Below are 14,802 nucleotides of genomic sequence, written 5' to 3' on the forward strand. Positions count from 1 at the left end.
GCTTCAGCCGCCCCTGGGTTTCCACTGCCTTGCCACACAGAGCGGTTCTGGTGTGTCTTGAGAGAAGTCCATAGACTGGACCCTGAAGGTTAAAGGTCAGCTAACTGTGTCTACCCAGTCAGGGTACTGGACTCCCATAATAGAGCCTTCTGTGATTCCCTCCAACCCCACCATACTCCTTCCTCAAGCTAGCCTGGCATGCTTCTCCTTGTAGGATGAGGAGGGGTGATTCCTGTGAGCCCCAGCACCAGGCTCAAACCGACAGAGGCCTGTTGAGAGCACGGTAGCGTAGAGGAGAGCCTTGCTTAGCACCTCAGTTTCCCTCCCTGTTCTCTTGGTGCGGTGGGACGGATGTAACTGCTCCTGTCACTGGGCTTTTTTTTTTTATTAGTCTGGGACAGGGGTCAGGGAGAGAACGTCAGGCTTGTCTGAGGCGCCTTTTATTATGTATTGTTGTGTCACTTCTACAGGAGTCCCCAAGGGCCTGACAAAGCATGGGGCCGGGGTGGAATTCCATCTCAGGATGAAGTTTTCTATGTCTAGGCCTGAGAAGGCACCCAGCTTTATTTACAAATTTCCTCCGGATACCTTTTTAGCAGGCTTTCCACCTGGAAAGTCTTCCCAGGGTCTCAGTCCCCAGCTCTGGTCAGAGCTCCTCATTTTGATGCTGGAAGCGCCTTGTAGATCTCTCCTCTCTAGAGCCAGCGTTTCAATTTTCTTCTTGGCAGAGATTTTTTTTTTGTTTTTTTTGTTTTTTTTGTTTTAGTAAGGGACATGGCAGAAGTGGACCCACACACCACTATGTTCAGCAGGCAGATGGCTGACTGCTGCCATCATCAGAGAGTCCTGGCCATAGAAAAGGCAACTGTAGTAGTCCGCGCTGGTGCCCTGCGACTTAAGTATTTCTTGATTCCCATGAGGAGGTCCAGGCTCACTCACTTCAGTCCTCTGTGTTTTAGACCCCACCCCTGAGCCAGGCCCTGGGCCTCCTGCCAGCCCCTCAGTGGCCTCAGGTCTGTCACACTGTTACCTTGTTTTCAAAGCTTTGTATCTGCCAGGTCAGGGACTCTCCTGCTAATGGGGCCACCCTAGCAGCCAACTTGGGGCAATCTCCTTGCTATTTGAGGCGGCTATCTAGCTATGTCAGAGAATCTCTCACATCACAAGCCCCCCTCCAGCCCTCCCTCCCTGTTTTTGGACAACCTGTTCAGTCTTGCCATCCTAAACGACCAGTCCCTGACTCCTTCACAGCCACTTCTGCCCCTAGCAAGAAAGGTGGGATGGAAGCTTGTCTGGACGGGGAGAGGAGTTTGAGGCCACTCTATAACTATGGAAGGACAGTGGCCAATGAGAAGTGCCAGATGGATGATGTGACAGGAACAGAGCCCAGGATGGACACTAGTGAAGTCTTGTCCCTACATCTTTTGGGCCATGAGGTAACGGACCATGGCCTTGGCTTCCCCTTGGACCACCGCCTCTGCAGTCCATGTATGAACACGAAGTCCTGATGCCCGGATCCGGCCTGAACTTGTGCTTCAGGGCCTGCCAGCCCCGGCTGCCACCTCAGGAAGCCGCCCTCATTTCTCTCCTTTCTTCTTGGCCTCATTCTTCTCGTCCTCCTCTACCTTGATAGCCACTGTGTCCACACTGTCCTTCTTCTTTTTCTTCTTGTCCTCTGAGGGGAGCGGGGAAGAGGCCAAATCACCGTGGTGAGACAGGAAACGGCCGCAGAACCCCTCCTCTCCTGCCCTTGCTCCTCAGATCTTTTTTATTTGGGATGTGTGTGTGTGTGTGTATGCCTATGAGTGCAAACATGCATGAGCATGGGTGTAGAGACCAGAGATTGATGTTGGATGTCTTCTATAGCTGTCTGCCTTTAATGTGGGTGTTGAAGCACCAAAGTCGGGTCCTTACGCTTGTACAGCAAAGACCTTACCGAATGAATCGCCTCCCCAGCCCCTCCACAATTCTTCTGCTAGAAAACAGGCTCCTTGTTTTAATTGCCTGGCTCTGACTAGTTTCTGCACTCTGCTCTCCTGCCCAGCCCCTTCTCTGAACCAGCTGCAGCGAGAGGGCAGACACAGGTTCAATTGGAACAGTGGGAGTGAGGAAGTGGCTGGCTGCAGGGTCCAGGGCAGGCTGCAGTTGGACTGAAACCTACTTACCTCCAGGGATTTCTGTGAGTTCATTAAGGGGAGGCACAGTCTCCAGCTTGTCTGTGTACATCTTGGCCGCCTTTCGCTGTAGATACCGAGCCTCGATCTCCTTCCGCGTCCGTGGCACCCGGCAGTTGAAGACACAGCATAGCGTGATGACTGTATAGATGTCAGAACAGGTTTGGCTGGTATAAGGTCTCGGCCAGGTTGAGTGGTACCCAACTAGTCCTGACTCCATCTGCTTAAGCTTGTCTCACAGGAGATTTCTGCAAAAGCCTAAGGTGACCTCCCAGGCAAAATCTGACTTTACACAGATGCACGTGGCCCCATACTTAATGTAATGCTTTACTGTCAAGTTCTTTAACAACTTGGACATGAAGCCTGAGATTTTCATTTGTAGTAGCCCACAAATTCTATAGGCAGTCTTGGTGTGATAGTCTCTGATCACACCGGGTACTAGAGGAGAGTAAAGTGAAGGGCTTAGGTATGGCTAAGGCTACCTAGAATCACCCTGTGCCTCTGACCTGGAGCACTCTGGGTGCTCCTAAGATACCCCAGGTTTCCTTCTCCAGCCTCCTTGTCACAGACAGAGGTGCCTTAAACACCCAAAGGTGTGACTGCATCCTCTTCAGCTTCCCTAAGGACAAGCCTGGACGCTGGCTGGGGAAGAAACCAGTGAGGCCGCCCAGACCCTGTCCCAGGCATTTACTTCTGAGGGAGTTATCCCCGGGATGTTTTTCTGGTTAAAGGCAGCAATGCCACGTCAACTGGGTAGAACATGGAGCTGGCCTGTCTAGTGATGGGCAGGGCAGGGCTGCCAGGACCTGGCTGGCTGGGCAGAGTTTATTTTTCTAAGGCTCCCACAATCTGACCACTGTGGCCCCAGCCCCTAGGGAGGGGGTGGGGCTGGTTCCTATTATAAATAATGTGACCAGACAGAACTTCCCGGCAGGCTACTGAGGTGTAGAGGGGCCCAGGCATGACAAGCCAGGTCTATTTTGAGGAAATGGATCAGACCAGGGAGTCTAGGGTCATCTTATTCAACCAACGCTGTGGACCTTGAGCCAAATATTTTGCTCCCATTTGTCTTGCCCAGACTTTAGAATGGGAGACGTAATGGGAATGGATGGATGGACAGACGGACAGACAGATGGATGAGATATTGTCCAAAAGCCTCCACTGCTGGGAACTGAATTGGGTTCCTTTGGGAACCATAAGCATCCAGGAATATGCTGGGGTAGGAAGAGGCTGGCTACACTAGGGCCCCGGTGTATGGCTCTCTGGGATTAGACCTGAGCCCACAATGGTCTCTTATTACCCAGAGTGCTCTGCTTCAGTCTTACCCAGACCCCTGTGTGGATGCTTTGGACTCAAGGTTTTTCTCATGCTCCAATCCTACTGGCTTGGGTCATCTTTGTTAGTTATTCCAATGTTACCCTGAGGACCCTGCTAAGGCTCCATGTAGCTGGTGCCAGGTCCTGGGAGCCCAGAGCTCAGAAGAAGCTGTTCAGGCAGCTGTTGGCGGCCAAAACCAGGATCACGTACTGCCTGCCCATCCAAACCTGCCCTGCTTGCTTCTCTTCAAAGAAAATGAATAAATATTTGGGATCAAGTTCTGAGGCCCAGGACAGAGCTGGGAATTATGGCGACCCCCAGGGGAACTTGACTCACCCCTAGTCCTCATCCCTGAGGGAACTGGGGGTGGGGCAATGCTCCACTAACACCTGCCTGAGTCCAGGCAGCCTGGGAAGCAGAGAAGATAGCTCCCCCGCCATCACCCCCAGAAGCTATGCTATGGAAGGTGCCACGGCTGACCTGCATCCCTGGCCTGTCCCACTCTAGGGAATGCAGTTAGGGGTGGAGGAATGACCTCCACGTTTGACTCTGCGAGTTTCTGGTGTGGCCCCAGGCCCCTCCACCAGTCTCTGAGAGCAGGGCCTGGGAGAGGCTTCAGGTTCCTAGCTGTTACTCTGGGGGGTGGGGGTACCCCAGACGTGTTCCCTTCACTGCTCTGGGGCTCCTTAGGGCAACTGTCCCTCAACTCTGCCTCTTGATAACAAGAGTGGTCTCCCTCAGGATACCATGGCTCTGGCTACAGGCACACCTTTTTGGGGGGCAATCACTGAGCTGCCTCCTCTCTAGGTCTTAGCTGGGGATGCAACCAGCTAGTTCCCCAGATGTGGGAGGAGTGAGTATTCTCTCTAGAGAACACTTCGGGTGCCAGGAGACGCCTGTACGAATCAGACGTCTTGAGAGCCTCTCACATCTGGATGGCTTCTCTGTGACCATTCAGCAGTCTAGGCCATCTCTTGGGAAAACTGCCACCAGAACTCAAATGTCACTTTAGCCTCCATTTTGGGTACATTTTGGTGATGTCCCATAGGTTTTATCTGAGACCTGGCATAGAGGCCAACTTCCGCCTAGCTTCTGCCCATAACTGTCCCCTCTGGAGACACTTCCCAGCCAGCCTCCCTCTGGTCCACAGCTCAGAAGACCACTCCTCTATGGTCTGTTGTAAGTGGATGGCTATCTTTTCTCTTTGCTCCCCCTCCTTGCTCTTGCTCTGTGCCCTGGTATCCCACCTGGTCTGCTTTTCATTCAATTTGTCGTCACTGACCAACTCCACAATGGGAGAGGGGCGAGGGATCCATACCAATCCCATTACATCAGTAAGAGTCCAGACTGGAGGAGAGAAATGGACCCCTGCTTTGAAAAGTAGGTATGAATCATTTCTGGAAAATGGCAGTTGAAGAGGTAGGGCTCAGGGTCTGGAAGCCGCCTCTGCTCGGCGTCTGGGGAGCCTCTGGTGGAGGCTGGCCTTGCTGGGGCCCCTGGGTGTGGGCTCCCTGAATTGGCCAAAGTGCAAGAAAAGCATCAGGAAGCCAGCCATAGGAAAGATGACATGTCCTGGATTCAGTTGGAGTCCCCTATAATTAACATAATTGCCATGTGGCTGCTTCCCTGGGCCCAGCAGAAATCTTTGGGTCACCGCTGGCCCGTCAGCCCTCCACAGGGACTTTGTGTGACTGAGGAGGTGCCAGAGACCACGGTGGGCCTCTTGTGCGTGCTTAGCCTATTTGAACTGCCCAGAATTGCAGCTCTGAACCCAAGGCATACGGTAGGGGCCAGGGATGCTAGAAGGGCTGTGTTCCTCCTGTGGTGGGGTGGAGAGGGCAGGGCACAGCTACTCACTGATGGACAACACGAAGAGCGAAAAGATGCCCACCACGTGCCACAGGCGCATGTCCCAGAACACCACAGTCTCCTTGGTCAGTGGGGGCGGCTTGGGCTTTGGCGGTGCGGTGCTGGGCTGTGGGTCAAGAGAGAACAGAGTGAGCCAGGCCCAGGCTAGCAGGCTGGGATGGGGTCAGCAAAGACTCAGCCCACACATTTTAGAATCCCCAAAAGGTTTCAGACATTCACAACCAACACCCTAGACCTCAAAAAAAAATCCAAGATTCAGAATAAGAGCACTGATCAGAGTCCCAGACCGTGTCACCAGGGACTTGGACTCGAAGGGTGGTTGATGCTTGGGGAAACAAGGCTCAAAGAAGCAAGTGTGGACAGTCTGTCCTAGTCAGCGCGGATGGGGTCTCAGGACCAAGGCCAGAGACAAGGCAAGGCCTGTTTCATGAGCCAGGTGTGCTGCCTGGTAGACTGGTTTTGCTCTCGTCTCCCAATAGAGCCCTACGCCTGGACTACATGGGTAAGACTCTCCTCATGCAGGTGTCCACACACTGGCTCCTGCCTCATTCACTCATCATGCCACCTAGGCCTGCCAGGATAAGCCGAGAAAAATAGTAATGTAGCGCCACCAGGTGGCTATACCATGTAACTGCGGCTAAAAGAGACAAGCTCTGTGTGCTTTTAGGAGGCACAACGAAGCATCAGGTCTAAGGGGACAGGGTATTAAAAGATAGCAACCTGCCTTGCGTTTCTAGAAAGCAAAGGGAATAAATACATCACTGACCTGGGTGGTTTTGAGCTGTGGCTTTTCCCTGGGTGTGTTTGTTTTTTATAGATGCTGCGCTGGGGATTGAACCTGGGGTTTTGTGTGTGCTGGGCAAACACTCTACCAACTTAGTTTCATTCTCAGCCAGTCCTGAGTGTTTCAAGGTTATGTGACTCTGTCCTGGGTGTCTATGGGAATGTGGCCGTGCCTTATGGGAGAATATGAGAGAGGCTAGTTCTGACTAGAAATAGATATAATCCTGTCTCTGTCAGAAAGTTTGGCTAAGGGACAAGAAAAAGGGTGAGACCGGGCATTTGTGCAATAATATGTCATCTCCTAAATGATCAGTAAGGATGGGCTGGAAGCGTCCCTTGTGGCTATCTGAGAAAGCAAAGCCACCTGTTTCTCAACCTCTCTCCCGTTCCCACAGCCCCACTGCAGTCTATATACATAGATAGGCACCTTCCAGAAGCCAGGTACCTCCTCATCTAACAACCACCACCCATAGGGAGGGCGACCTATGCCAGGCAACCCAGACTCACTGAGACATAGACCGGTATGTGACGTCTAAGCTCTTTTCTGTTCACTAAGAGGGACTAGTGTGGGAACCTCTCTTCTTTACTCTGAACCTCAGGTTTTTTGTTTTGTTTTGTTTTGTTTTGTTTTGTTTTTCCCGAGACAGGGTTTCTCTGTGTAGCCCTGGCTGTCCTGGAACTCACTCTGTAAGACCAGGCTGGCCTCGAACTCAGAAATCTGCCTGCCTCTGCTTCCCGAGTGCTGGGATTAAAGGCGTGTACCACCGCGCCCGGCTTGAACCTCAGTTTTTCTTCCTGTAATTGGAGTAGGGTAGTGCCAGCTGCTTCTGGGGACCCTCCAATCTGACAGCAAAACTGGCGATAATGTATGACTAAATCAGCATTATCTCTTGGTGGATTGGGAAACCCCCGAGAGGGCAGAGAAGTGGGTGGATACATGGCATGTGTGGCCCTGTGGGCACACATATATGGGCAGAGGGCATATGTGTGGTTGGAGCAATGTATATGTGGTTAGGTTCCTGATTGCAGCATCAGAGTTGGGAGCCTGGCAGTGGCTGCTCCCCGTCTCACAGGCCTGGTGTTTTGGCCTGACTGACTGACTGACTGACTAACTGGAAGATCCTGACCAGGCTCTTGGTGGAGGGTGACGGGCAACCAGGCATCTTAAGGTAGGCCTCATAAAGGTAGAAATTCTGAAACTTGGAGGTCCTGTGTCCTTCAGAGGCACAGCCTGGTAGAGAGGTACCCACCCTGCAGAGCAGGACGGAGAGGAGACACGGATCCCAGCCCTGCCTGTACTTCCATGCTTCCTAGAAGAAAGGCCTTGCATGAGTGGTAGGCAGATGGCCTCCAAATGCGATTTCCTCTCCTATGCCGGGGAGAAGATGAACTCCTCCGAGCGGGGAGACTCCCTGCCTCAGAACTGACTAGCCTGTGGCTGCAGCCTTTGCTCTGTGCAGGGGCCTCAGGGCAGTTGGTGAGAGGCCCGAGCCTGCCCCTTGGGGCCCAAGCCAGCCTGGCTCCCCTTACAGGGGACCGATACGTGACTCAAGCAGCCTCTTCCACAGCACTGGTCAGTTGCAGAAGGGACACACTACACAGGGGTACAGGTATCTGTATCACGGGGTGTTGCCCTCAGACTCACCAGTTCAAAGCTCTGCCCCCTCAGAACCCTGAGTGTGGCTGACTCTGTCTTCCATCCCACCCTGTCTGTCCCTTAGCAGCTGCCTCCCAGGCCTCCACTCTGTCCTCCTGCCCTTTTGCCTCCTGACTTCTAAGTCAGTTCTGCTACCTCCTATTGGAAAGGTTGCAGGTGGCCCCAGTCAGGCTACTGACCAACTTCCTCCGCCCACCCATCTTCTTCACCTCTCTGGGCTGAATCCTCTCAGCCCATCCATTCTGTGACCTTTTCTCGTCATTCTCTTCCAAAGAAGAATTGTTGAGAAACCTTCCACAGTTCCAGTAATCACTAGATCCTAGGTGGATTTTCCCGGGTCTGGCCTAAGGTAGGGAGACGTGTGTAGAGAAAGGCCAGTTCCCCTAGCATACCCTAAACCCAGGGTCCGAATATCCTCTATGAGACTAGAATTCAAGAAAACTAAGACCTAAAAGTCCCCTTTCCCCATCCTCTAGGAAAACAAAGCCCAGATGGCAAAGCTGTATCCCTCCTCCACACATGGACACAAACTCCTTGTGTCCCTGAAGTCAGAGGCTGTGCTCCGCCGTCAGACCAGTGCCTCTAAGCGTGAAGGGCAAGGGGCCATGTCACCCCACCAAGCAAGATGAAGGGATAGAGACAGCTCCACGCACCCGCCGGCCCCTGCCTCGACGGTGCCAGCATCCCGAGCCCTCCATGACGCCGTGCCTCACCTCTACCAGCTGCGTGGCGACACCCGCCAGGCAAGCCCCCAGCGCGGCGCCGCCCAGCGCCCAGAGCCGCCCCGAGCCATGCTGCCTCCCGGCCATGTTCTCTCGTTTGCCGCGCGCTCCGGTGCAGGTCCTGAGAGTCCAGGGGGCTGATGCACAGAGCTACCAGGTGACTGTCCCTGGCCACCAGCAGGCGGAGACGGTGGTGGTGGCAGCGGCCGCGGAGAGTTCTGGCTGCGGGAGGTTGAGTCCGCATCATTTATTCATCTTGGGTGTCAGGTTCCCGGGACGCCACCTGCGCCATCACTGCTGGGGTGAGGGTAGGTGTGGGTGGCACCCCGCCTAAGCTATCAGACCTTTAGACCTCCCATTCCACTCAAGAACACTGAGGTAGAGGGAGCAGGGCGGGAGGAAGGGAAACAATTAGGGGTAGGTCCTTGACCAACATATACCTCCCACCCCCCACCTCCACCCCACCTCCACCCCCGATCCTTCTCCCTTGGGCCTCAGTTTCTCCACTTGGGACAGAGGAGGGGCTGGAATTGACTGATCTAGGAGGCCCTTCCCATTCTGACGTCCTGAGTTTGGGGAAAAAATGGTACTGGACTTGGGAGGGGGCAGAGCGGGCATGTTGCCATGGTGACTGACAGGCACTGAGGGATATCCTGGACTTTCTAGGCTGGCTTCCTGCCCAGAGGCAGCTCTGGTCACCCTGGACACCAAAGCAGAGGGAGGGGAGGATGTGGAGAAGCAGAAATACTATAGTTTGAGCTGGCCATATGTTGGTGTTGTGGAAGGCGCCTCTGCTCCACAGAACAAGGTCAGCTATCCCTGGAGGATCATTTTCTGACCCTGCTGAATATCCTGCAATATAGCCTGGGTCTTGACTCTAGCAAGTCCTTAAAGTTGGTTCCCTGTGGGAACATTGACTGCCCAGGGATGGAGTTTCTGAGCAGCTGTGGAGACCCAAGGGAGGGGCTGTGGTCTTAGAGCCAAGTAGGAGCTGGGAAATGGAACTAAGCTATGCACAGTCCATCTCACTCTCCCATTTTCCTTCCCCACTATCACCTGCTCGCTGAGTGCTAGCAGAAGCAGGCCCAGCATCTCTCTCTCACCAAGAACAGCTGTGGAGGCCAGGCCCGGCTGTGTGAGGGGGGTGGGGGTGGGGTGGGGTGGGGGTGGGGACTCCTCAGCAAGGCCTTTCCAACTGGGTCTCATAGGGCTCTATTCTAGATGTGCCATTGATGGATAAGGATGGAGGCCTCAACAGGGAGCAGAAGGCCAGTTGCCCTTCAGGGACCCCAGATGACAAGGCAGCCAGGAAAACGGCTGCTGTCTGAAAAGGACTGTAGGCCCAGGGGGCCCATCAAAGTCAGGCTCAACAGTAGCTGGCAAAACCTAGGGGTCGCTTCATCCAAAGCAAGCAAGAAACAGAATAAAATCCTAAAACAACACTACAGGATAAACCCTTCCCCGCTGCCCCCAGGAATGCTTCTTCAACTGCAGCAGCAGCAGCAGGTCTCTGCCTCAGCCACAGGCTAGGCCTGGGCTAGGCTACTGACAGCCACATTGATCACTGTGGGTGGCAGCAGGTGGGGGAGGCGGGGGGGGGGGAGGGGGGCGGGGGATAATCACCCTCAGGGCGCGTGCTTAGAGAGGCAGGGCTGAACTTTGTCCAAGTGAACCAGGCAACTGGGTTGTGGCACTGGGAAGACCATAGGTCCTCTCTGCTTCTGCGCTCTAGCCTGGAGAAATGAGGATCCAGAGGCTATCAGAGGGCTAATGGTGGGGGAAGGGGAGGGTGCAGTGACTGTTGGCTTTGAAAGCCGGCTCACCTTAGCAGGACACATTGGTCTGCTGCTCACAGGACTTCCCTTGCTGCTCAGCCCAGGAAGGTACTGATGTTCAAAGTTCATTCTCTTGGAAGAGGCTCAGTGGTTAGGAGCATTTGTTGCTCTTGCAGAGGTCCCAAGTTTGATTTCCAGCATCCTCGGGGTGGCTCTCAACTATCAGTAACTCCAGTCCCAGAAGGATTTGACATTTTCTCCTGAACTCGGCAGGCACATGGTGTACATACAGGCAAAACATTCATACACAGAAAAAAAAAAAAAGAATAAGTTCATCTTAAGAATTAAAGTGCATTGTCTTGTTTGTCTGCCAAAAAGTAAGGCCAGCTGGACTTGTGGCTTCATGGCAGAGCACTTGCCTGTGTTCAGTCACCAGCACTGAAAAAATAAATAAAAACAAATGGAAGGAGAGGGAGGAGAGAGAGAGACAGAGACAGAGACAGAAGCATGCTACATCTCTTCCAGGTCTCTCTCTCTCTCTCTCTCTCTCTCTCTCTCTCTCTCTCTCTCTCTCTCTGTGTGTGTGTGTGTGTGTGTGTGTGTGTGACACACACACACACACACAGGCACATGATACTGTCATACTATCTTATAGGCTTCAAAATTCAATTGACTTAGAATAACAGGGTGTCTGAAAAGTCTTAGTGTAGTAGTTTTAAGTGCTAATAACCAAATAAGTATAAAAGCTATGAACTTATAAGACATACCATTTGATAATTGAAGGTAAATGCCATACATCTATAACCCCAGCACTTAGGAGTCAGAGGCAGGAGGATCACTGTGGGTTTGAGGTCAGCCTGGTCTACATAGTGAGTTCTGGGCCAGTCAGGGCTACATAGTAAGACAGAAGAAATAGCATTTGAACGCTTACTTATTTAAATTTCTTGTTTTTCCCCCTCTGAAGTTGAAGAAGTTGGCCAACAGGGATGTTATTCAAAATTCACAAAACATAGTGAATGTAAGAGAATTTAAATAATTAAGTTTTCAAATTATACCTCTTATAAATTTGTTGCATTTTTAAAAATATAACATCTGTAGTCATTAAAGCTTAAACTCAGCACTTGGGAAGTGGCTAGAGGATCAGGAGTTCAAACCCAGCCTGGACACCATGAGACCTGTCTCAAAACCAAACCAAACCAAACCACACCAAACCAAACTAAACAACAAACCAAACCAAATGAAGCGACAAAGCAAAGCACCTTACTGATGCGGATGGCTGTGAACTCTGGCCCACAGCTGGTTACCTAACCATCAGTCCTTGTCTGCTAAGCAGGTCCATGTGAAGCCATGCTAAATGCCAGTCTTTACTGTCATTGTGGAAGGCTCTATGGAAGGAAAGCAAATCCATAGATCTCAGGCCATCAGTGTTCTATTGTTAGACGTTTAGGGTGTTTCCAGTTTTCCAGTGAAAATGAAACTTGCATACACCGTGGTCAGGATGCTGGCCTTTGCAGTGACTCTATGTCTCCTCCATTTTCTGTTTTGTTTTTCTTTTTTTCCTTTGAGGAAAAACTATGTGACACTGACTGGCCTGGAGCTTGCTATGTGGACCAGGCTGGTCTTGAACTCAAAGAGGTCTACTGGCCTTGGCTTCCAGAGTGCTAGGTCAAAGCCCTGTGCCACCATGCCCTACAGCCCTTAATTTATTAGTGTGTGTGTGTGTGTGTGTGTGTGTGTGTGTACCGAGTGCATGCCATGTAGGGATCAGAGACCAACTTTGTGGAGTAGCTTTCCCCTTGGTAGTTTTCTATGGGTTCTCTAGACTGATCTCAGGTTGCCAGGGTGTCCAGTACTTGCCTGCTTGCACTTTCTGGCTGAGCCATCTTGCCAGATCTACCCTGTTCTCTAGTGAGGGAGGAGTCGCAGGGAGGAGCTCTGTTTGGCCTTAGACCTCAGAAATTGCAACACTCAACTCAGTCTCCTGCCTCTGATTCAGGCCTCTGACAACCTCTGGTATTGTATGGCTTCTTACCAGGTCCCCTCAACATGCCCCTGCACCCCCACCAGCTGGGCACATCAAAGCTGGGGTGGGGGAGTTCTGGCTCCCTGGAAGAGGGCATTCCTTCCTGTGTGGTGGCATGTGTACTGGCATGACAAATACTACTTGTCCCTGTAGTACTATTTTTATGTCTGATGGGTTTCCTGTGGGGACCAAAGTCAGCCTCCAGGGCTTCTGCATTGGAAGCCATGGGTAGGGAACTGGGCAATGGCCAGGAGACCCCGTGGACACTCCTTTCATGGAGTTGATATAATGGAACTCAAGGCCTAGCTTTGGAGAAGCTGAGGGGTAGTGAATGGACAACCCAGTCACAGAGCCAGGCTAGGATCCAGGCCACCATGGACTTAGCCTGAGGTGGGGGTGGGAGTTAGATAGCCTGGGCCAGTGACACAGCAGCTGGGAGTGCTGGGAGCTGGCTGTTCCTGAACTTGTTGGCCCTAAGCCCGACCCAGAATAGCTCAGGGCTGAGCCCAGCCTGTATGTGCATGAACCTGAGCTAATGTGGTAAGACACTGGTGCGTGCGTAGGGAAGGGCCTTGCATTCTGCATGTGGCTCTATGTCTGTGTGTCAGTCTATGTCCTTGGACACGGATGCACAAGTGCCCACGAATGGGGCTGCTACCATGGAGATGTGTGGCCCAGCTGAGTACATATGTGGCCACATGCCTCCCATGGGGAACTGTATACATGCACATGCCATGTGCAAATCTGTGAGGAGCTGAAACAGGAGCCCTGTGATGAGGTGGGGAAGGGCAGGGGATTCAGTAGATCTCAAACTTTGGGTACTACCGGGGGAGTGGGGCAGAATCCGGCCCTCTGTCAAGGACTAACTGGAAGAGATACCAGGTAGGCCTTGCCTCGAGGCAGATAACAGAACAAGGAGTGGGGATGCATGTGAGAAGGCTGAGTGGATGAGAAAGTCGTCGCATCTCATGAAGGAAGCTGGGATGCCCCTTTCTTCCTCCCAGGCAGGCAGAGGGCAGGGGTTAGAGAAGTAGGTATCTGGGGGATGGTGCATCCTCGGGGGTAGGGGAGGTGGGAGCGGGGTACACAGGAGAGTATTGAAAGCAGCAAAGCTGGGGTTGAGGTGTCACCTCAGTTCAGTACTTGCATGTAGGCATGATCCCCAAAACCCATGTGAAAAAGCAAGGTGTGGTGGCAGACAATTGTAATCCCATTACAGGGAGGCAGGGACAGTCAGGTACTCACTGGGCACTCAGTCTAGTCTATGTGGTTAGGTGAAGGCCTATGAGAGGCTGTCTCAAAAAAAAAAAAAAGCACCAGAGGAGACACAGCCAAACATCACACACACACACACACACACACACACTCACACACTCACACACTCCTGCATGGATATACATACACATCATACATGAAAAAAAAAAAAAAGAACCTGTAATACATTTATCTTTTAAAAAAGTATTTACAAGAAAGAAAGAAAAGGCTGGAAGGAAGGAGATGTTTTGGCCGAGTGGAGAGGGAAGAAGAGGCTCGGGAGGGTTCTTGACGATGGAGAGACCAAGATTGGAGCAGGGAAGTGAACAAGAGCAGCAACCGCGGTAGGGTTCTTGGGCAACAAACTTGGAGCCTGCCACTGTAGGGCAGATTGGCAGAACTTAAATGCTCACCAGAAAGCACCCCAAGGGAGCCAGGGATGCTGAAGTTGGCAGGCCCCTTCTGAGAAACTCTTAGAAGTCTCTTTTCTCTCTGGCAGAATGCATGGAGGCTGTCCAAAACTTGGGTAGGGGGCAGGTGGACTATCCTTGCTCTTTCACAGCTGTCTCCTCCCCAGGCTTCTCTCTGTACTCAGGCTTGGAAGGCTTAGAAGCAACTCAGCCAGGCTAGTCAGCAGCTCCTAGAGGCCGGGTGCCACTGCAGGTGGAGGGGTGACTTGCTTGCTGGCCAAAAGGGAGCCCGGCAGCTGGACAGCAGGCCTCTTTGTTACAGGTTTGAACCATGGTCCCTCCTCCTTCCAAGACTTTGGTTTGGAACTGCGCTGCTCTTTCCAAGGTCGAAGGCTTTGGCACAGGAAACTGGCCAGCTTCAGGCTGTACCCGGAATGAATGCAGGGGGCCTCCTTCAAGGTTACACACAGCAGTAGCTGCTACCAAAGCATGCCCAGTTCAGGGTCTTCGGATCATCATGGCCAACTGCTCTAAGCAACAAGTTTCCCGAATCTACCCAGGGCTCCTTCGCGGGTGTGTGAGGGTGAGGGGGGGGGGGTGCCCAGTGACCCAAAGGGGGTCGGCAAGATTTCAGAGCTACAGCCTGGGCAGAGTTGGTGGGTAAGGAAATCGGGGTGGCCCCAGGCACTGCCTGCCGTCCTCGGATCTGGAGAGGGAGGTAAAAGGCGAAAGACAGCCAGGGTGCGATCCTGGGGAGCTCGCGGACCGACCGAAGGGGAGCTTTCGCAGTCTGGCGGGAGAGGCTCTGGGAGAGAGTT

General features: G+C 52.7%; 1 protein-coding gene across 5 annotated transcripts; it reads right to left on the reverse strand.

Moving 5' to 3' along the window:
• Positions 1-404: 404 nt before the first annotated feature.
• Tmie (transmembrane inner ear) lies at positions 405-14,791 on the reverse strand. Of its 5 annotated transcripts, XM_006512007.4 has the most exons (7): positions 13,988-14,373; positions 10,346-10,557; positions 10,146-10,255; positions 8,514-8,895; positions 5,349-5,466; positions 2,166-2,315; positions 425-1,675 (listed from the first exon to the last, which is right to left on the reverse strand). In XM_006512007.4, the coding sequence occupies exons 4-7, from the start codon at positions 8,607-8,609 to the stop codon at positions 1,578-1,580; spliced, it is 462 nt and encodes a 153-aa protein (XP_006512070.1). In that variant the 5' UTR covers positions 8,610-8,895; positions 10,146-10,255; positions 10,346-10,557; positions 13,988-14,373; the 3' UTR covers positions 425-1,577. The 5 variants fall into 5 exon arrangements, with proteins under 5 accessions (NP_666372.1, XP_006512070.1, XP_030100023.1 ...); NM_146260.3 differs by lacking the exon at positions 10,146-10,255 and having other exon boundaries at positions 405-1,675; positions 8,514-8,744; positions 13,988-14,791; XM_030244163.1 differs by lacking the exon at positions 10,146-10,255 and having other exon boundaries at positions 8,514-8,744; positions 10,346-10,735; positions 13,988-14,791.
• Between the last annotated feature and the right edge of the window lie 11 nt (positions 14,792-14,802).

The sequence above is a fragment of the Mus musculus genome, chromosome 9 (genome assembly GCF_000001635.26).
Source record: "Mus musculus strain C57BL/6J chromosome 9, GRCm38.p6 C57BL/6J".
In the NCBI taxonomy this organism is placed as follows: Eukaryota; Metazoa; Chordata; class Mammalia; order Rodentia; family Muridae; genus Mus; species Mus musculus.